This window comes from Cyprinus carpio, chromosome A7 (assembly GCF_018340385.1).
Source record: "Cyprinus carpio isolate SPL01 chromosome A7, ASM1834038v1, whole genome shotgun sequence".
Lineage (NCBI taxonomy): Eukaryota > Metazoa > Chordata > Actinopteri > Cypriniformes > Cyprinidae > Cyprinus > Cyprinus carpio.
In genome coordinates this window covers 46,244,520-46,267,934 of record NC_056578.1, presented here as the reverse complement: position 1 = coordinate 46,267,934, position 23,415 = coordinate 46,244,520, and the positions used below count along the sequence as shown (strand labels likewise).

Genomic DNA, 23,415 nt, shown 5'->3' with positions numbered 1-23,415 from the left:
AAATTCTTTTTTTTTTTTTCAGTTTTGCACTGCAAAATGTGATTTCTGATTTGTTTGACACTTCTCTCGTGAAATTTGGCACTAAGTGATGAGCCATGATCCAGCTTTGCTTGCAAAGAGTGAGATGCTCCTTTTATACCCAATTCACCTGCTTACTGTGAACTGTTTCAAAACAGATTAACATGGATATTCTATAACCTTTTCACTTTTATTTAGCCTCTGTCCCAACTTTTTTGGAGTGTGTTGCAGCCATCAAAATCTAAATTTGTTCATATTTACAAAATACATTTACATTGGTCATTGAAAACTTTTTTTTTTTTTTTTTACTTTCGTCTAAATACTTGGATTTGGGGTTGTAATTCATCAGTATATATGTTTTAGACTTAGTAATGTTATCAAACATTATAAAATGCCCTGAAATCTATATAGTGACTGCACAAAGATTTATTACTGTAATGTATATTTGTGTTGAATTGTAAGTCCCGATCCAATACTTGTATATCCCTAGTGTTTGATGCACAATTACATTAAAATTATTAAAATCAATCCAGTGTATACAGAGTTGTGCAAAAAGCTAAATATTGTGTGTGTGTGTGTGTGTGTGTGTGTGTGTGTGTGTGTGTGTGTGTGTGTGTGTTAACAAATATAAGATACACTCTCTATATGCATATATTTGCACATAGTATAAAGACATTGGTAGAACATGGGACTACTGATCTAAACTTCTTGTATTTTAAGTATACAATAAGCAGACACCTTGCACCATAAATGGCTAATAGTGGAGAGATGGTTAGACAGCATGAAGCTACAGTGTCAGATTGTTAGTCTGTCATTCAAATTATGTCATCCAAGCACGATGCAATCTACAGGTGCTGGTCATATAATTAGAATATCATCAAAAAGTTGATTTATTTCACTAATTCCATTCAAAAAGTGAAACTATTATATTCACTCATTACACACAGACTGATATATTTCAAATGTTTATTTCTTTTAATTTTGATGATTATAACTGACAATTAAGGAAAATCCCAAATTCAGTATCTCAGAAAATTAGAATATTGTGAAAAGGTTCAATATTGAAGACACCTGGTGCCACACTCTAATCAGTTAATTAACTCAAAACACCTGCAAAGACCTTTAAATGGTCTCTCAGTCTAGTTCTGTAGGCTACACAATCATGGGGAAGACTGCTGACTTGACAGTTGTCCAAAAGATGACCATTGACACCTTGCACAAGGAGGACAAGACACAAAAGGTCATTGCAAAAGAGGCTGGCTGTTCACAGGGCTCTGAGATTCACCAAGAGTGGACTGCAGCTGGAGTCAGTGCTTCAAGAACCACTACACAAAGACGTATGCAAGACATGGGTTTCAGCTTTCGCATTCCTTTTGTCAAGTCACTCTTGAACAACAGACAGGGTCAGAAGCGTCTCGCTTCAAAAAGGACTGGACTGCTGCTGAGTGGTCCAAAGATATGTTCTCTGATGAAAGTAAATTTTGCATTTCCTTTGGATATCAGGGTCCCAGAGTCTGGAGGAAGAGAGGAGAGGCACACAATCCACGTTGCTTGAGGTCCAGTGTAAAGTTTCCACAGTCAGTGATGGTTTGGGGTGCCATGTCATCCGCTGGTGTTGGTCAACTGTGTTTTCTGAGGTCCAAGGTCAACGCAGCCGTATACCAGGAAGTTTTAGAGCACTTCATGCTTCCTGCTGCTGACCAACTTTATGGAGATGCAGATTTTATTTTCCAACAGGACTTGGCACCTGCACACAGTGCCAAAGCTTCCAGTACCTGGTTTAAGGACCATGGTATCCCTGTTCTTAATTGGCCAGCAAACTCGCCTGAGAATCTATGATCTATGATTGAATCTATGGGGTATTGTGAAGAGGAAGATGCAATATGCCAGACCCAAGAATGCAGAAGAGCTGAAGGCCACTATCAGAGCAACCTGGGCTCTCATAACACCTGAGCAGTGCCACAGACTGATCGACTCCATGCCACGCTGCATTGCTGCAGTAATTCAGGCAAAAGGAGCCACAACCAGAGCCGGACAGTAACGGAGTACATTTACTTGAGTACAGTACTTAAGTACAATTTTGAGGGATCTGTACTTTACTCGAGTATCATTTTTGGGGAGTACTTATGACTTTACTCAAGTACATTTGAGAGGCAAATATTGTACTCTTTACTCCGCTACATTTCTATCCATAACCGTAAGTACCCGTTACTTCTTCAGCCCCGTCCACACGGAGACGGAGCTTACCCCAATCTGATCTTTTTTTTTTTCTCGTCTCAAGAAATATCCAAGTCCAAACTAAACCGCAAAACGATGTAGTATATGCCAGACCAGCATGTGGCGCTGTAATTCTGCCACAGAGATACACTAAAAACGGAGAAGAAGACTTGGACTATGCTCATAAACCTAGCGCGTGGTACACAAACGAACCAATAAACTAAAAAGGTTAACAAGAAATTCTAGATCTTTATTGCTTTTGTTTTCATAATTCAAGCTAACACCCTTTAAAGTAAAGCAATAATTAATATTGATTAAATTAAGTATAAACTCTGACAAATCCAGGCAAAACTTGTTTACATCTTTACAGTAAAAAAAAAAAAAAAAAAAAAAAAAAAAAAAACAGAATTCAGAAAAGTCAGCATCTGTTTCTCAGTGAATCATGATATTAAAGATTAAGAAGGGAAAATGGTTTGTAGAATTTTGAAGTGTTTATTTTATTTTATTATTAATACAGTTTTTAAAATCAATTAAATCCAAAAAAATAAAAATTCCCTCTATAGGGGATACTGGGTTAAAATATCATCCAACCGCAGCGAGTCCTTTGGAGGACAAGCTGAACACTGGCATCATACTTACTTGTCCATTTATGGTAATTTATGACAAATTGATTCCTTTTTTTTTTTTTCTCTGAAAGAATAGATTTAGTTAACAATAAATTCAATTTGCTACCTATAAGATTGTGTTTTATTACCCCAACCCTAAACCTACCCCTTACAATAATGCAAATACAGTAATTACTGTTGTTCAGCGTTAGACCAAAGACATGTGCATTTAATAATCAAATGACATGCTTCTAACATTTACATTGTGTGCATATATGTCACCAGAGGATGCCAATATGAAGAATAAAAAAGCAGTTAATTAAAAAAATGTGTCTAGATAGAAGCAATTGATTATAGCAAAAGATAAGGGGTATAGTAATAATAAATGGAAACAAATGGGAACAGGTGTATAACTCAGAAATACATAATAATAATAAAAAAATGTAACAATAAGGAATTAGTTTTCAGTAAATATGTAAAATAAGCTATCAAACTAAATTTTACTAACCACATGCAAACATGTTTAGAAAATGTATAAAGACTTTTGAAATAAGTTGTTAAAGCTGGTGGCTCTAGCACAAACAGAGATACTGTATGTTATTAAAATGGAGATTGTGGAAACAGTGGAAAAATCTCTCCAAAAGTAAGGTGTAAAATCATTCAGGAAGTCACATAGTTCAAATTCAGAGTATTTGTGTTTATGTATTCTTAGGTTTTTTTATCAGAAAATTTGAAAAAGACATTGAGTGTAAAAAACAAACAAACAAAACAAAACAAAACAAACAAAAAAATAAAAAAACATTCAGAACTGTATATTCCACATCTCTTTATACCCCAGGCCACGTTATATTATTAATGACCTGTCTACTGTAAAATAATAATAATGAATTAATTCTACTGACTCTTGGAAAAGCAACTACTCAGAATCCTGCAACTCTTCAACAAGGAAGCGCTCATGCTTTAGAAGACTTTGGTAAAGTTTCTCTTTCAGTTTAGTTGTTGTGATAAAGCTCAGAAGCTTTCTCATTCTGTCTTGTGGTGTTCCTGCGTTAAAGATGGTTTGGTATTTTTCATCACCAAGCAGAGGTTTCATGTCGTCTGCAATGGGGTCCACCAGTGAGACTCCGTTGATCAGCTCTGTCCTGTGTTTCTCCACAAACTCAGCACCTGCATGGACAACATATTAATGAAGCATCTGCACAGAAACAGAAATTAATACTAATTTCCTGAAAATTTTATTTTTCCTTGTGTTGTTTTCATTTTGATAATGCATTGCATATAACTCAGTTTGGTCCCTCACATGTCAGACGAGCATTGCGCTCCTGATCTGTGCGACTGAGCCGAAGTCTCATCAGCTCGCTTTTGGAGGGCAGATGAGGCGCTTCTAAACGAGCGAGAGCTGATTGTCCCATAGCATCTATCAGGCGGCGCATCCATTGCATAATAAGCGAGGATTTATTAACTGAAAAGACAAACAGAGAGAATAGGAAGAACATACAAATAACAAGAACAACAAAACTCATAACGCATCACAATTATTGTCTAGGCATTTGAAATTACATAAGAAAGTGTTTGCTGCACATTCAGAAACTGCATATTGAAATACATGCATATAGTACTCAGATAAACAGCAGTTTTGGCCAAATTCTAGGAAAGCATTAAATTTATCCTTCATCACAAAAGCAGAATGATGTCAGATCAGATGAGGGTACAATGTTTTAAACAAGATGGCAGACGGTAGGCTACTTTTAAGATTTGCATATGTGCTAAAGACACAAAAAATACAGTATTGACCCGAATATAAGACGACCCTGATTATAAGATTTTTCAAGATGTATCTTTTGGAAAAAGGCTGTTTGGAAACCAAATCTTGTGTTTTAAGTAAAAAAAAAAAAAAAAAAAAAAAAAAAAAAAAAAAAAAACTTAAATTAGTTTCATATGCCATTTTTTTTTTTTTTGTAAGTATGGTAAATACTGTAAAATGTACCAATCACATTTAAAAATATACACTTCTTGCCTACCATAAAAAAAAAAAAAAATAACATCTGAATTATATAACAAGTAGACTATCCATCTCGCAGCCTAGCAAAATTTCATTAACAGTAGAAGTGAAATCTTGCAATCTGAGTACTGTCTTACACTTTAATATCACTTACAGAGGATGTTTGGTCCCATAAGGTTAAAGGGTTAGTTCACCGAAAAATGAAAATTATATCATTAATGACTCACCCTCATGTCGTTCCAAACCTGTAAGACCTCCCTTCATCTTTGGAACACAGTTTAAGATATTGTAGATTTAGTCCGAGAGTTTTCTGTCCCTCCATTGAAAATGTATGTACGGTATACTGTCCACGTCCAGAAAGCGTTTGGAACGACATGAGGGTCATTAATGACATAATTTTCATTTTTGGTGAACTAACCCTTTAAGATGACAGTCACAACTGATTCAGCTGTAAGCTTTTCTTTTGTTTTCACTCGCGGTTTTCTAACAACATTATGACACGCAGTACATTACGTATTTCTTGGCACGTTCGTTTTACGCGTATTTGGCGCCATTTATTGTTGTGGGTGTCTTATTTCCAAGAGAAGAAAAACAAACAAACAAACAAAACATCGTCTTATATTCTGGTCAGTACGGTTTATTAAACTTTGCAGAACAATACAGAACATTTACCGGTCTCTGAATTAACTTGTCATTGTGACTTACTTGTTGAAGAGGTCGTCTGCCTCCATTGAGCTGAAATGAGGCCAAAAATACCTATATTAACTTTATTTAATATTATTCCAACTGCAGAACAACAGTAAAACACTTGCTTGAATTTATAGCATGTATATGTTTATTCATGTTTATAGCATGTGTGGATCTGTATGATTCATGAAATTGTACTGCCACTTACATGCTGAACTGTCTGTGTTGAATTCATCTGAAAGAACACAGACAAAAAATTAAAATATAAAAGACAAAAAGCTGATCTGCAGAGAGTTTTGCAAGTCCGTGTGGGTTGTTTACCTGCTTCTATATTAACTTCCCATATCCTTTTGTCTTCTTTTGTCATCATAAAGAGTTCAATCGGTTCATTTGCATCTTGAATGTGTATATCAAAGAAGTTGGCCTTGTTGGGTATCAATTTTAAATTCTGGCAAGAAGTGAATTGAAATATATTAGAAAGAGGCAGGAGGTAAGTCTGGATTATTTTCTAGCCAAAATAAACAAATAGATAAAATAAAAATGTGAAGGCAAACTTTTTCCAGGTACCGAAGGTTTGATTTTGCAGTCAGAAGATGTCTTCAGAGTAAAACAGTCATCGATTTTAAGGGCTTCATCTGGAGTTGGTTTTAAAATCTCTATATTATCTTTCTCTTTCTCCTCCACTTTCTAACAGTGATAGACAGAATTACTTGTTACTTAAACATGTGCTTACAGAAGTAGTGTTACAATTGCTTTCTGCAAAAGCAAAAATATAAATCTACTTATATTGTCCATACAATCTGTTTTATTCCAAGTCCTCTGAAGCCATACAACACCTTTAAAATCTAAAATACTGAAACCTGTTGATTGGTATATATATATATATATGGTAGATATAATTTATAATCATAGAGGTTCATACATGTATCATGCACATTCCATATTTATTTAGCTTTAAAAAATGAATAAATGACTTCAAAAGACTTGAGAACATAGTATCCTTTATATTCTGTATATGTCTTGTTAGCTTTTGTTGTGTAGAAAAGAGGGGCCTGAGGGAATACTACAATGGCAAGATTTTAATTAGCCCTAATTAATTAGTTTGGTTATTGTCTCTTTCGAATAAAATCATCCAATAAATGGCTGGTTATATTCTACAGTTGTAAGTAAATGAATGTCAAAATATGTGGTCATATGGTGCATAAAGCTTATCATTAGATTTTACCTTCTTAAGTTTTCTATCCTTTAAAAACAGGTACACATGAAGGTTGAGGGGAGATGTTCTGTTGCGATAAATCAAAGTTTCGCAGTGAAATTTCATGGTGAGGTACTGTTGCACCTCTACAACAATTGCCAAGAATGAGAAGGTGGGATTGACAAGCTTGGCATGGAATCCACTTAATTCACATCTTTCCAATGAAACAGTACCGTCCTTCACATGAAGAGCTTTCACTGCATCATTTGAGGAAGATTCAGAATCTGTGGACAGTAATGCAGTTTAAGTTGCATAGTCTTCAAGGACGAGAGCTCATTGGTCTGGTTTGAAAGGTTTACACGGTGACCATGATTTCACCAAGTACAACATGTTCCTGGATCAACAACCTTGTTGATCCTGGAACAACATTCCAATTAACCAATCAGAACTGAGGGATAACTTTTCAAGAAATATCTGTTTTAGGCTTACAATCCGGGTTAGGTGCTTCTACACCCTTGTTAATCAGCTATCATTTCCCTCTGATTTTAGGAATAAATTATGGGTAGGGTTATAACCTATCGTTATTAATCTAACCTAATCTAACCTATAGGTTTTTGGGTAGGGATTGGGTTAAGTCTATATTTTTGGACAGTAATGTTGATGTTGATCCTGGAACGTGTCTTACTTGGCAAAATCAGGGTGAGAAAGCATAGAGAGAGCATGTTGAAATGACTGGATCTGGAGTGAGATATGCCTTACCTACACAGACACAGTGAGTTAGCTGAATTTCCTCCAGAGTACCAGAGGTTACAGTGATGTCCATCAAAGGTCCACATGGCTTGTAGTTCTTCAAAATATCTTTACTGAGTGATTTCCAGTCCACAAACCGATACTCCAAACTGACATCACTGTCAGACTGCCAGCGGAGGCCAGTCTCTGAACATTCATGCTGCCCTTCAGAGGAGCTGACACTGAAAAACACAAATATAACACTGACAAAGATGCTCTCAGAAGATGTAATAGTACGTATGTAATGTTACAAGTATTTAACATTTCATAAAGATTTATCTCTGTACCTGTACTTGATTTTTGAATGTGTCGTAACCTCTGAAGGTATTTTAACTTCCCATTCAGAATCATCCTGAGAGGGAGAAAAATAATCATTATTCGAATAAAGAAATTAAAAGTCACCAAAGTATAGATAAAAGCTTTGTTTCAATATAATTTTAAAACTTCTTCTGTCAAAAAAAAAAAAATCAACAAATATTCAGATTCTTCGTAGGGATGGGCGTATCGATCCTGAAGCAGGCTATCAATATATCTACACTGATGCGAATATCGAAAGAATTGATACTCAAAAAAGAAAAAAACATTTTTTTTTCAATATTCAAGGTGTGTTTTATTTACTAGTGATTTTGTTTATTTAAAAAAAAAAAAAAAAATTATATATATATATATATATATATATATATATGCTCCTATAGTTCAAGTGGTAGATCATTGCGTTAACAAGCGCAAGGTTGGGGGTTCAATTCCCCGGGAACACATGATAGGTAAATATTGATAGCCTGAATGAACTGTAAGTCGCTTTGGATAAAAGTGTCTGCTAAATGCATAAATTTAATTTTAATTTAATTTATAAATTTAATGTGTACAATATGCATTGAATTGGATGAACAACCTATGTTAGCAAATAATTCTGTACGAAAGTACTATTTTCCTGCTCATCAGAACATGTTGCAAGACAGAATCAATCAGTCGCAGAAAGTGTTCCCTCACTTCTGACAGTGCATTCAAACAGGGCTGCATTTCCCAAAAGTATCATAAGAAAGCACTGATACTTTTGGGAATGCCCTGAACAATGCTTAACTCTTTGGAACTCAAAATGCTTTGGGAACGCCCTGGCGAGACCACGTTCTGAAGCATGTGTGAAATCGGTCCAATAGAGAAGTGGGACATCACAAGCGGGGTGACGTGAGCAACCAGGAAGCATAAAGGCACATTGGATAAGCGCACATTTTAGCTTCTGATCTTCAGCGAGTGTGTCTATGGTGTGTGTTCCATCAAGCACAGTCAGCCAGGAAAAACTCAGTTTGTCAGTTAATTATTTTGTGCTCCTCCCTACCTGAGCTATTTAAAATGTTTGGGATACACACGATTTGTGTGTTGTCTGTTTGGAAGCGGTTGCACGATTAACTCTCGAGGGGGCTGACTGCCATGATTGTGATTTTCTCCCACTTCGCGTGCTCCGCTCCCACCTGGCCGTCTTCGATGAAAGCAGGTCTGGCCCCGCATCTGTTATCGTGGGGATCCCAAGTGGATTTAGCGGAGGGATCCGAGACGGGCTCGTCCTTATCTCCGTCCTCACCCGCTACATCCACGGCTCCCTCTCAGGGATCAGAAGCCCACTCCACGGTTTCTTTCCCCCGGAGAGAGAGCCAGACACACTATCTGTCTTACTCCGAGGAGATTGACTTGATGAGCGTTGACACAGCATCATCCATGAAGGCCCCGAAGCTTACCGCCAGGCCAGGAAAGCTCACATCCAGCCTGGTTGGGAAAATTTATACGGCGAAAGGTCAGGCTGGTGCATGTCTGCGCACCATGGGGGTGTTACAGGTATACCAGGCCGACCTGGATGAGGGGGGGATGAGAAATCCGACATAGTTGCCGAACTACTTCAGGCCACAGACCTGTCACTTCGGGCCAACAAGGAAACAGCCGGAGCCATCGACCATTCCATGGCAGCGCTGGTGGTTACGGAGTGACACCTGTGGTTGAATCTGTCCGATTTACAAGATAAGGACAGATTCTTTCTCCTGGATGCCCTGCTATCGCCTTCTGGCCTTTTTGGGGGCGCAGTCGATACTGTTGGTGGGAGGTTTCAGGAGGCAAAGAAACAGGTGGTGGCATTCCAGGGCATCCTCCCTCGAAGATCCCAGGTCCATGGGGCTGCTGAGCAGGATACATACCGCCAGACCCAGAAGCAGAGCGTCACAACCACAGCACCCCCAGAGCAGTGGTCGGGGTGACATTTTTGGTTGGTGCCTTTGAAGCAGAAAGCTGATTGGCAGACCGTTATTCTAACTAAGAAGGCCTCTGCCAAGTGGCCCTGACGCCACCATCTTCAGGGCCCTGAGGGCAGCACCCCCTTGGGAAGAGAAGTACACACCTCAGTATACGGTGCCCCATCCTCCTCAGTGCCCTCAGGGAGCTTCACTGATACCCCTGGTGCTTCAGGGGTCAGTGAGACAGTGTCATCCGAAGCTTCATTCGCCTAAAAACCATGTGACTGCTTCAGTATCTGGTTCAAATGAAGCGAATGTCAGCACGGCTTCCTTTACATTATAAAAAAAAAAAACACTTTTACCCACTCCCTCAGATTTTAAAAGTAGACCAGGCCTTTGGTTTATACATTTAAATATTAAAAGTTTGGTTCCTAAACGGACAAACACTGAAATAATTGTTCTTTCTGAAACCTGGCTTAAGAAATCAATAACTGATGATTTAATTTATATTGATGTCTATGAAGTCTACAGAACTGATCGGGTTGGTGAAGGTGGTGGGGTGGCCATCTATGTTAAATCTAAGTTTGTTAGCTCTGTGACTTTGTCAATTACTAGAGCTCAACAGTTTGAAGTTTTGGCCATTAGTGGATGTTTCGAAAGTCTCTAATATCACCGTGGTTGGCTGTTATATACTTCCGTCTGCTACAAAGGATGCTCTCAAAGCATTTTCAGATATTTTACATGAGTTAAATAACTGAGTTCATCCTCATGGGTGATTTAAATTGGGACTGGCTCTCAGGGACCACAGATAAAGAATTGTGTGATACTCTAAAACTCATTAATGCACCAACAAGACCGATTCCTAAAGTCCAACATAAATCTACCTAATTATAATAAATACTGCTCATAAATGTACTTCAACTGGCATATTCAGTAATGATATCAGTGATCACTCTGTATTTGCTTGTGTGCAAATAAAACTGTCCCATATTCTGTGATTACACCATTGATTGGAAATCTGGATTTGTTTGTTTTTTAACCTGTTTCAGTAAATCAAGTGTGTAAAGGATTGAAAGGCATTGCTCACAAAATTTCTGAAGTCCCATAACTTAGACCCTTACCTTTTAAAGGTGGCAGTGAATGTTATTACGGAAGCCAATAACTCATATTTTAAATGTGATTCTTTTGTCAAATTTTTTACCTAAAATTTGGAAAGTTTTGTGACATTTTGGTGCCCTGGATAAAAATAAATAAATTGATAAATAAATAAAAATAAACAGTACTGCACAGCCTTATTTGTAGACCTATCCAAGCCGTTTGATTCAGGGGATCATGAATTACTGCTAAACAAACTTAGCAGTGTTGGTTTCTGACCTGGGACATTAAAATGGTTTAGAAATTACTTATTAGATCAGAGTTAGTGTGTTCATGTGGAGAATCTCAAAATCTGATTTTCTTGGTATATCTAAAGGGGATCCCCAGGGTTCTATTTTGGGACCTATTTGGTTTTCTTTTTATATAAATGATTTAGGTAAGCACATTCAAGCAAAAAAAAAAAAAAAAAAAAAAAAAAAAAAAAAAACAGAAAAAATAAACACACACACACACACACACACACACACACACACACACACACACACACACACAAAAAAAAAAAAAAAAAAAAACTACTATTTATACATTGCTCTATCTATAATACAGGTGGTGATAGAGCTTCAGACTGCATTTTAGTCACTGGAAGGTGCTCTGGTGAGCTTAAAATTAAAATCAGAAAACAAAGTTTATTTATTTATTTATTTATTTATTTATTTATTACATCTGATGTTAAAATGATTGAAAGAGTACCCTCTTACAAGTACTTTGTACTTGTACTGACTTTGGACTGATGATAAAGTTTTATTTGACGTACATTTTGCTAATCTAATCAGGATGCTCAAAGTGAAGCCTGGCTTTTATGTTAGAAATAAATCAAATTTTACTTTTAGCTTTTGTGTGGTGTTCATAATTTTTGTTATTCAGCCAGTGTTCGTGGGTCTGATGGATACGCTGCATTTATTGTTTTTTAATTCAACACAATCAAACAATTTTATTTTAAATACTCAACAGATGTTTACTTCATCCCCAATTGCAATGAAAAAAAAAAACTGCATACATGCATATTTGCCCTTTACCTTTACTAGATCACATTTATAAATTAAAGTGTGACAATCTTGTGCGGGAATGGCAGGGACAGAAACACAACACTCACACTTATACTTACTCACTCTCTCTCTCTCTCTCTCTCTCTCTCTCTCTCTCTCTCTCTCTCGCTCTCTCTCTCTCTCTCTCTGTGCGCATGTGCTGAGTGAGTGGGCGGAGAAGTGAGTGTGAGCTGAGTGTTTGGTGTGTGTGTCAGGTACGAGTAATCTATTTTTTCTATCTTTCTATTTCTCTATGTTTTTGTGTTGTTTTTTGGGGTGATTTAAAGTTAGGTATTGTTTTTTTTTTTTCATTTATTTGGGAGGGTAAGGAGGTGTTTAATACGCTAGGGCGTCTGCTCCCGGTTTTGTACTGGGAGCATGGCTGGCCCAGGTAGCGGGAGGTTTGATTTTTTGACGCGCCGTCATGGGGTAAAAATAGATTCAGCGGTTAGTATAGAAGACTGTAGCCTGGCTGTTGGAGAAGTGATTGGGCCTGAGAACATTCTGTCGGCGTCTCGCATGAACAGCGCTATTGTTGTGTTTGTGAAGACAATAGATTTAGCGAATCAGCTGGTAGAAATTGGAGTAGTGCTTAATGGTGTTTTTACCCAAGTGCTCCCTCTTTCTACTCCTTCAAAAAAAGTGACGCTTTCTAATGTGCCGCCTTTTATTTCAAACGAAATTTTGACCAGAATGCTCTCTCGTTATGGTAAATTGGTTTCTTCTATAAAAATGATTCCAATTGGGTGCAAGTCACCACTTTTGAAGCATATTGTGTCATTTAGGCGTTATGTCTATATGGTTCTCCAAGACAATTTGGACGAATTAGATTTGTCTCTAAATTTTCGTCATGATGAGTTTAACTATGTCATTTTCGCCACAACAAATACTATGAAATGTTATGGTTGTGGTGGAACAGATCATCTTATCCGTGCTTGTCCAGTCAGATTGAATAAGACTGATAATAATCCTCCACCAGTTGATGGTGGTGAGGAAAATAGCGTTGTTCGTGATGAGGAAATGCAGAATGTTGCCGCCGTATTGCCTACTGATGCTGAGGTGTCTGGAACAAGTATGGTTCAAAAACCGGTAGCAGGGACAGACGCTGAAAGAGTATCAGAAGTGGGGCTGATAGATAAGACTACTGAAGGGGAGAGTGTAGGTGCCGCTGAGGCGGAGGAAGATGAAGTATCCGCGCCCGTGGCGAGGGATCTTCCAGCGGGTCAGGCGAATGAGTCACAGAACAGCGACGGCTCGGCCACTGTGTTTGAGCAACTTTTAGCCAGAATAGAGGGAGATCGCTGTTCTGTGATTGATTCAGAAGATTGTGCTTTTAAAACGCCTCAAAAGAGAAGGTTAAAACAACGTCATGATGTTGGTAAACAGGTGAAAAGAATAGATGATTGTGACTTGAGTCAGACTGATACAGAGAGTGAAAGCGATTTTTCTGAATGCAGTGTTTCATGCAGTTTACCTCAGAGTGGATTTTCCAGCCGATCGTACAAGGTAGAAGATATAAAGTCTTTTCTCAAAGTGACAAAAAATGCGAGGAAAGTTCGGGTTGATGAATATTTCCCTGATGTGTTGCAGTTTATTGAGAAAGCAAAGGCTTTTAGAAGTGACGGAGGTTTTACTAACCAATAAGTGTATCGTCTGAAGAAGATTCTTGCAAAACTTAATGCGCAACCTGGACTCATTGGTAGTAATGATAATGCGTAAATATCATCTTTCCCTGTGTTTTTTTTTGGTTGTACATGCTATGGTTATTTTTCTTTATATTTATGGGAGAATTTTGTGTTTCTTCTCAAAATATAAATGGGGCAAGAGATATAAGAAAAAGATTTCATTTATTTGAGACAATAAAACAGAAGAAAATTGATGTTTTATTTGCTCAAGAAACACATACTGATGTATTAAATTCTGCTGATTGGGCAAGGAAATTTGATGGTTTATCTGTGTTAAGTCATTTGACAACAACCAGTGGTGGAGTTGCCATTTTATTCTCTAAGAACTTTATTCCCTGTTCTTATCAGGTGGATGAAATTATAAAAGGTAGACTTTTAAAAGTTATAGCTTCCTTCGAAAATCGTTGTTTTGTTTTTATTTGTGTGTATGTCCCAAATAATGCATTGGAAAGAATGATTTTTTTGGATACACTGAGTGATGTTTTATGTCATTGCAATTCTGAGGATTTATTATTTCTAGGAGGGGATTTTAATTGCACTGAGCATATTTTAGATAGAAATCATGTTGAACCGCATATGCTTTCACGAAAGCGGCTCATTCAGTTATTGAAATCACATGAGATTGTTGATATTTGGAGAAATTTTCATGGTAATCAGAGGCAATATACATGGACTCATGCTTACGATAACTTAATTTCTTTAGCAAGGTTGGATAGGTTTTATGGTTTCAAACACCAGCTTAATTTTTTCAGAAGCTGTTCAATTGTTCCAATAAGCTTTTCTGATCATAGCTTGATACAGTGTGTTGTGTCTTTGAGCTCCATTAAGTCAAAAAGTGCTTACTGGCACTTTAATAATAATTTATTATGTGATAACCATTTTAAAGATATTTTAAAAAAATTCTGGAATTTTTTTAGAACTACAAAATCTTCTTTCAAGTCCTTACAGCAGTGGTGGGACATTGCAAAAATTCAGATTAAACAATTGTGCCAACAATATACTTGCAATTTCACGAGAGACTTAACCTGTTCAATGAAAATAATAGAGAATGAATTAATAGAACTTCAGGGGGTTGTTGATACAGGAAATTTGACTCATTTTGAAATTTTTAATAAAAAGAAAAATTCTTTAGCTGAACTTCTAGACACAGTTACACAAGGAGCTCTGGTCAGATCACGTTTTCAAAACATAGAATTGATGGATGCACCCTCAAAATTTTTCTTTAATTTGGAGAAAAAAAAATGGACAGAGAAGGTTTATTCATGCCTTACGCTCAGAAGCTGGAGTCTTGTTGTCAGACCCTTCTGACATTCGAAGAAGAGCAATTAGGTTTTATAAAGAACTGTATAAAAGTGAACTCACACATGAACAAACTGATGGTAATGTCTTTCTTAATAATTTACCTCAGTTATCCGAAGAAGCTAATGCTGGGCTCAGTAAAGCTTTAACTCTGGAGGAGTTGGAAGGAGCTCTCCAAAGTATGGAGTGTGGCAAAGCGCCTGGAGTAGATGGACTACCAGTCGACTTCTACAAGTCCTTCTGGCCGGAGGTGGGTCCAGATCTGCTGGAGGTGCTTGGGGAAAGCTTAGCCAATGGGCGGCTACCCATAAGTTGCTGTAGAGCGGTTCTCACTCTGTTGCCGAAGAAGGGAGATCGGAATGATATTAAAAACTGGAGACCCGTGAGTTTGCTGTGCAGTGATTATAAATTGCTCTCAAAAGTTTTGGCTAATAGATTGGGTGAAGTTTTGGAACAAGTTATCCAACCTGACCAGACCTATTGTGTACATGGTAGACGAATTTCTGATAACATTTATTTTATTAGAGATGTTTTAGATTTAGGTAAGAGTCTCAATTTAGATTTTGGTCTAGTGTCAATAGATCAAGAAAAGGCTTTCGACCGAGTTGAGCATAATTATTTATGGAATGTTTTAGCAGCATTTGGTTTTAATCCTGAATTTGTTTCTATGATAAAGGTTTTGTACTGTGAAGTTGAAAGTATATTGAAAGTTAATGGTGACTTATGCACTCCTTTTAAAGTTTTTAGAGGTGTAAGACAAGGGTGTGCCTTGTCTGGTATGCTCTATGCTTTGTCAATAGAGCCTCTTTTAAATAAGTTAAGAACAGATTTGCATGGAGTGTATATATCAAATTGTTTAAATGCATTTAAATTATCAGCATATGCTGATGATGTTGTTTATTTTAATTAATTGTCAGAAAGATGTGGATTTGTTGATCAAAATATTAAAAGATTTTAAGAAGTGTTCTTCTGCGAAGGTAAATTGGTTTAAAAGTGAAGCGATACTAGTTGGGAGTTGGTTAAGTGGAGAACCAAACCTCCCAGACGGGTTAACCTGGACTAAGGAAGGTTTTAAATACCTTGGAGTGTTTTTAGGAAGTGAAATTATGGTACAAAAAAACTTTGAAGGAATGGTTGAAAAAGTAAAAGGTCGCCTGAACAGATGGAAATATTTGCTTCCAAAAACATCATATAGAGGGCGCACACTGATTATTAATAACCTGGTAGCATCTTCTCTCTGGCATCGCTTAATTTGTGTTGATCCTCCACCTGATCTTTTGTTAAAAGTTCAGTCAATTTTAATTGATTTTTTTTGGGATAAGCTGCACTGGGTTCCAAAAGCTGTTTTGTATTTGCCCAAAGAAGAGGGAGGGCATGGACTCATACATTTACAGAGCAGAACAGCAGCTTTCAGACTCCAGTTTGCACAGAGACTTTTAACTGGACCAGTGGACTCAAGCTGGAAATCAATAGCTTTTGCAGTTCTTCAGAAGTTTGAAGGATTAGGCCTGGGCAAGCCTTTGTTCTGGTTGAATCATAAAAAGATGAACTTGTCCAAGTTACCCAGTTTTTATCGTAACTTTTTTAAAGTTTGGTCGATGTTTATAGTGCAAAGACTGAGTAATACGGATTCCTTGCACTGGTTGTTACAAGAACCCTTAATTCATGGTTCTCGTTTGGACATATCAAGTAAAGGACCTTTCCCAGCACTTGAAGGAATTTTACTCCGTTCTGGTGTAGTAACCCTTGGACATCTAGTACAGCTTGCAGGAACAGACTTTAAGAATGTTGATTTGGTAGCTGAACATCTGGGCGTTAGATCCACGCGTGTGGTGGCTAAACTCCTTGAAAAGTGGAGATCTGCTCTTACAACAGAAGAATGCAAACTGCTGGAGGATTACTCTGAGGGACTGATTATTCCGGACTGCAGGGATCCGTTTCCTAATTTGCTGCTATCACCTAATTTAGAAGAGTGCAAAGGTGTTTTTTTGTATTCTGAAAATGTGTCATTAATGGGTTCAGAGCCGGCCTCTGGAAAAGCTTTGTATAAAAGTTGTATCAAATCTTTGAATAGAAGGTTTTTAGATAATAAAGTAGATACACCTTGGCGTACCATCCTACAGATGGGAGAGGGCACAAAACCAGAATGGAGATCTCTGTACAAGTCACCATTAACTAGAAAAATAGGCGACTTACAGTGGAGAATATTACATGGGGCAGTCGCAGTTAATGCCTTTGTTTCAGTTTTAAACCCTGGTGTTGGTCATGGTTGTCCTTTTTGTTTGATGAGAGAGACTGTGTTCCATGCATTTATGCAATGTTTTAGACTGAAGTCATTGTTTATTGTTTTACAGAATTTATTTGTTTATTTTGGTGAATCTTTTTCTGTTGGAGTTTTTATTTGTGGTTTTAAATATGTTAGGAGACACCGTTTTCGGTGTCAACTTCTGAACTTTTTGCTAGGCCAAGCTAAAATGGCTATTTATAATACCAGGAAACATAACATTGAAAGAGACACAAGTTATAATTTAGAGGCAGTGTTTTTTAATTCAGTGAAATCTAGAATTTTAATTGAGTTTCGTTATTTTAAAGCCATGAATGACCTTGTTTCTTTTGATCAGATTTGGTGCAATAAGGGGGCTTTGTGTGAAATTATTGATGATAATCTGCATTTTTCATCCCTCTTAAGATAAGTGTGTCTTGTCTGTTCTGATTTTATTTTAACAGTGTGTTGATTGACTGGACAATGTTTTGTAATAAATGGATTTCTCTCTCTCTCTCTCTCTCTCTCTCTCTCTCTCTCTCTCTCTCTCTCTCTCTCTCTCTCTCTCTCTCTCACACACACACACACACACACACACACACACACACACACACACACACCCACACACATACTAACAGCAGGCCTATACATGAGGAGGACAGAGTGAAGGTACACAGGACCTACAATTTCCACTCTTTCATTAACCCCGTGTCCAGTAGACCCGAACATCCTGTATGTAATATAAATGTGTATGGGGGGTGTACAGTGTGTGGTCACTGAAAATTAGCCAAGGCTGATAAGTCTGAGTTGAAAATAATAATAATAATAATAATAATAATAATATAATAATAATAATATAGGAGTAGTAATAATTAATAATACTTTACCTGAACACATTACAAATAATATAATTTTTCTTTTGATAAAAAAAGAAAAAAGAAGAAAATAAAAGAAAACTGGTCCCACAGACCTGAACACATTACAGGGTTTATTTCCAAAAAGAAACTTGTAGAATCTTAATGAGCCTTGATTCAGTGTACCATGCTTCATAATGTTTTATTACAAATGCAAAATCCTGTACTCATCATTGCATATGAGATGATGGGTTGGGCATCACTAACCATACCTAGAAAACAGCACTGGTACATTTTTATCTATAAAGCAATGTTAGGTAAACTTCCAGCTTATCTCTGTACCCATCTTTGTCTTATCTCTGGCAGTTAGCTACGGTCTTCCAAGTGTTTCCTTTCTAACATATCTTGAGTTTGTACAGAACTGGGAAAAATGGCATTTACGTATTTTGACCCTGGAAATGGAATAATTTGCAAAAAGATCTAGATAAATTTGATGCATTTAAAGGCATCATAAAGAGAGTGGTAATGGAGGCTTGTGAATTTATTTATTTATTTATTTTTTTTGAGAGGTTATGATGTTTAAATATTGTTCTAATGTGTATTTGTTGTATTTTAAAATGTTGTCTTACTGTGTGGCTGCTACCTTGGCCAGATCTCTCTTGTAAAAGAGATTTTAATCTCAATGAGACTTCTTGGTTAAATAAAGGTAAAAATAAACAAATAAATAATATAAAAAATACATAATGCTTTAGCCCAATATTATAATTTAGATATGATGTTCAAATGGAATTTGGCTATAACAGTCCAAGTACTGATTTGGATTTAATACAGACAGATCACAGACTTAATTTAATAATTTACAAATGTATGTTTTATTTATTTTATTGGCAGTACTTCAACACAAATTAATGACTTTGACAAATACCATTATTTACAATAATTTAAAATGAAGAATCAGTTGTAGAACCAGTTGTGAAACCGGCGGCTATAATAGAACACAGCACTTTGGAAGGTGCCATTCATTTTTATGACCATTAGAAGGCCACAACATAAACAGTGTTTAAAACCTTCAAACAATGAACCTTTTTCCGATACAATTATGTTGAAATTATCACTGGCTTAGAATGCTTCACTTCACCATGACTACATTAATTATTTGCATTTGTAACCAAATATTCAAAGGAAAGAAAGAAAGAGAGGTATGTTTAGATACACACCAGTATGGGAAGCTTCTTCGATTGTGCGAAATGGTAAGTGCGCTCATGTTCCTCACGGAGATTCATCACACGCTGTCGCAGCTGTTTAATACTTTTCCATTGAGGAGAAAACATGAGTCATCCACAAAACCATATTCACAGCATACAATTCTGCTTGCATGGCATAAAGCATGAGATGCAATTGGATGTTTCAGTTTAAAGGCTATATAGACAGAGTTATGAGGTTTGTACTCACTCCTTCTCAATCATCTCAGATTGAGGATGCTGCAAACGAGAGGCTTCGGCTGCATCTTTATCCAGAGGTTCCAGTTGCTCCAGTAAGTTCGGGATTGACTTGTCAATGTCCTCCTGGTACAGGGGCTTCCTCCCTTCATTAATCCTTTTGATATCCTAGAAACATCAAATAGCAATGTAATTAAGCTATGTAACAATTGACAAATGAATAGTTCCCCCCTTTGTCATTCCAAACAACTATTCTTTAGAACATCTTTAGAATATCTTATTTTGTGTTACATAGAATAAGAGGTTAAATAAATGATAACAATTTTCATTTATTGGTAAACTGTCCCTTTAATGTGTCTTTCCACCGGCATGCACTAGTTTTTTTTTTTTTTGCCTACACTCAACGTTGCGTTTTGGTGGGTACTTTGGAGAATGCTGCCAACATGACCGGTGTCTGAAGCATGTGTAAAACAACTCCAATCCTATTGGGCCACGTGACCTGTGATGTCATAGGCGGGTACCCCAAAGTATACAAGAGCACCTGCTGAATATATCAACTTTTGTTGTCTTCGGAGCAGTCTGTTTGTTCACATGTGTGAAGCGTCATCCTGGTGAGTTGAGCAGCGCTTTAAGGAATCTGTGCCTCCATTTTTGGATTCTAACACTTGAGGGCATATTCTAGCTTTTGTGTCTTGTCTCTGCATCTAAGCGCTCATTGTGATGAGTCACAATGACAAACAATGATAATGCTCCGCTTGCGTTTGTTCCTGTTGCCGAGGGACATGGGGCAAAGCATTTGCATCTCGGCCCATTTGCCATGGCAGTTTTATCTCAGCTCGCAGTGATTGCTTTGATCTGCGGTGTATGCATACCCTTTACATTGGGTTGTCTGGTGCCGCAGATAATGTTTTTGCCGTGGATAATGATCAAGTTGCCATAACGATGAAGTTCGAGCACAGAATTGTTTTTAGCTCAGAGCATGCGAGATTGTGAGATCACGGGCAGAGCTAAATTTCAGCTCAGTTGTGCCTCTCTAATATGCAAGTTATTGTGTGTAGGGAACCTCGCTGGGCATGGATGTATTGAATGCTCTGCTTGCGATCTTCTCTCTCAGGGTGTTTCAGTGACCTAGAGTGGCTATGGGGAATATTCCTTTCAGTTTTAAGCCAGATGGGTTTAGGAGAGGGATGCCTCCCCAGGCTTCTGTGGATTTTTAAGTGGGCGGTCCCTCTGAATCCTGCTTAGTAGATTTGCGCTGAGTAGATTGTTAGTCTGTTCAGAGTGTAGCTGTCTGCGGATGGTTATGCTCCAGCTCAAGCTTGCTTTACTCTGGAATATAGCAGTCTTAGGGCAGCTTTGTTCTAGCCTGGCGTCTATTACTAGGTTGGGTTCCCCTTGGCACAGGCTCTCTTGGGTAAGCGCTGAAGTCTTTGCAAACTTCAGCCTTATCTGAGGGAAATGCCAATCGAGGATAGCTGTGTCCATCCACCTAGTGTTATGGCCATGCTTACATTAGGCTTTGATCTCAGACTTATGTTATTTTATGTGTTCGCTCTTTAGCGAATCATTTACTACGGTCTGGATCTCCCTCTTGTGAGCCTTTGGTCAATATACAGTGCTCGGTACCCTACTGTGGGAGTGACACTGATTGGGGACCTCCTTAGTATAGCCATCTAAGGTTGGTTATATTTTAGCCATTGTTATGGCAGGACAGGCTTACCTGAGTACAGCTATCTAAGGCTAGCTATTTTTTACCTTGCCCTTTCCCAGAAACATAGCTATCTGAGGATAATTATGTACTATCTCCTTGAGTCCTGCCTAGACAGTGATGACTCCATTTATGGGGTCTAAAATTAGACAGCACATGGCTGCTGGTCTTGACAGTTGCAGTGGTCCCCTTTTCTACAGCCTATCTATCTGAGAATAGCCATGTGCAAGCTTGGTGATTGCTCCTCTACCAAGGGGTTTTAAGTAGTGGTCTCCTTGAGCCCTTAATTAGACAATGCTGTCTCCCCTCTTTGGGTTGTAAGTAGACAGTCCACTCTCTGTGGTCTGGGTATTTTCAGCCAGTCCCCATTCTGATAGCCCTTCCTACACTTGTAGCTATCTGAGGATATCTATTTGCTAGCTCAGTAACTGGCCCCCTTCTTAGGGCCTTTACGTAGAGGTCTGCTTGAGCCCTTCCCTAGACTGTGCTATCTCCCATGCTAGGGTCGTAAGTAGATAGCCCACTCTCTGTGGTCTGGGGCAGCTTCACTGGAAGGTTTACATTTCTAGTAATTTCTAGTCTAGTAATGATACCCTATTAGTTTGGTCCCGTCAGGTAGCCACTTCCTAGGTATATAGTTATCTGAGGAAAGCTATGTGCTAGATCATTGACTGCTCCCCTTATTAGGGTTTTTAAGTAGTGGTCTTCCTGAGCCATTGCCTCTTACAGAGTGCTTCTCCCCTGCTGGGTTTTGAGTAGATAGCCATCCCCTTGGTGTGGGCAGCATTTAGGAAGGTTAATTTCATAAGCCCCTTTGGATATAGCTATCTGCAGATAAAAGTAGCAATATTTCAGATCCTCTAGGCTTCCAGCCTCTTCAGTGGTTTATGTATGGTTACTATTGCTCACATAGCATAGCTATCTGAGGATGGTTGTGTTCCTAGCTTGGTTAGGGTTCTTCCCTTATCTGGAATTGGCTCCCTCATTTTTACCAAGTTCTGTGAGCAGCTTAAGGTGTCAGTGACTTGGCCCCTTTCTGTGAAAAGGTTTGGTACATGTATGCCACATCCTTGGTCCTCGCTCACCAGTTGGACAGGCATGCACTTCAGCATGGTGTGATTGGATATCATTCCCCAAAGTGTCCACCAGGATGCACCGTTGAGTTCCCTAGAAGGGGAACATCTCAGGCTACCTATGCAACAATGGTTCCTGAGAGGAAACAAGACACTGCATCCCCTTGCCATGCCTCGGCCTGCCTGTTTACTTCTCCTAAGACAACTGAGTTGATGATGTATTCGGCAGGTGCCCTTTTATACTTTCTGGTACCCGCCTATGATGCCACAGGCCACATAGACCAAAAGGATTGGAGTTGTTTTACACATGCTTCAGACACTGGTCATGATGGCAGCATTCTCCAAAGTGTCAACCAGGATGCAGCATCTTATTCCCTCTTGGGGAACCATGGTTACATAGGTAACCCTAGACGTTTTGTTAAAGTTAACTAAAACTATTCTTCTTCTTTTTTGTCTTCTTAATAATAATAATAATAATAATAATAATAATAATAATAATAATAATAATATTATTATTATTATTATTATTATTATTATTTAAACAAAGTACAATAAAATACTAATATTTTGTGAAGAAAAAACAAAAACAAACAAAAAAAAAACTTGAAACAAAACTTTAACAGAAAATAGAAATGTTGCTTTGGCAACTAACTGGAATAAGATAAAACTAAAACTGAAGTATGACAAAATGACAAAAGCACCTAACAAAATGATAAATTAAAATGAAAACTCAAAGTTTAAAAATAAAGGCTAATTCAAAATGCTATATTAATATATAAATAATACTAAAATAAGACTGGCATACACTATCAGCAATTGTACTGCAAATAACCCCTAAACTGACATATTTCAGTTTAGATTTAACATAAACTCTGTGGCTTTGATTTGTAATCCATGGAAGCAGTTCTGTACTTACCCTGTTGAGAATATTTTTTGTCTCAATGATGTTCCTCTCCAATTTCTCCACACACATCCAAAACATAACACTCAAGGCCACTAAATAAGTGAACATGTTCTCAGATATAAAAAAAAACATTAATAATTTTTTTTTTTTTTTGATTTTTTTTTTTTTTTAACTTGATATAGTTTCAGTGTGGCAAATATTTTCGGTCTGCATTTTTCCAAAGTACTACTGCAAATTATATCAGGTCTTGTTATGCTGAATCTCTGCATCTTGGACAG

At 37.6% G+C, this 23,415-nt stretch overlaps 1 protein-coding gene across 1 annotated transcript; it reads right to left on the bottom strand.

Annotated features, from left to right (window-relative positions):
- Window positions 1-2,464: 2,464 nt before the first annotated feature.
- On the bottom strand, window positions 2,465-23,206 carry LOC109074618 (NACHT, LRR and PYD domains-containing protein 1 homolog). The gene is made up of 12 exons (XM_042761423.1): window positions 23,150-23,206; window positions 19,466-19,620; window positions 19,231-19,321; window positions 7,801-7,865; window positions 7,484-7,695; window positions 6,755-7,008; window positions 6,097-6,216; window positions 5,851-5,977; window positions 5,738-5,764; window positions 5,548-5,577; window positions 4,141-4,302; window positions 2,465-4,007 (listed from the first exon to the last, which is right to left on the bottom strand). The coding sequence occupies exons 1-12, from the start codon at window positions 23,204-23,206 to the stop codon at window positions 3,757-3,759; spliced, it is 1,551 nt and encodes a 516-aa protein (XP_042617357.1). The 3' UTR covers window positions 2,465-3,756.
- Between the last annotated feature and the right edge of the window lie 209 nt (window positions 23,207-23,415).

Coding starts and splice junctions, on each gene's coding strand:
- LOC109074618 (XM_042761423.1), bottom strand. CDS start 23,206: ATGTGTGTGGAGAAATTGGAGAGGAACATCATTGAGACAAAAAATATT. Junction 5,978..6,096: donor ACTGCAAAATCAAACCTTCG/GTACCTGGAAAA, acceptor ACTTCTTGCCAG/AATTTAAAATTGATACCCAA. Junction 5,578..5,737: donor CAACACAGACAGTTCAGCAT/GTAAGTGGCAGT, acceptor GCCTCATTTCAG/CTCAATGGAGGCAGACGACC.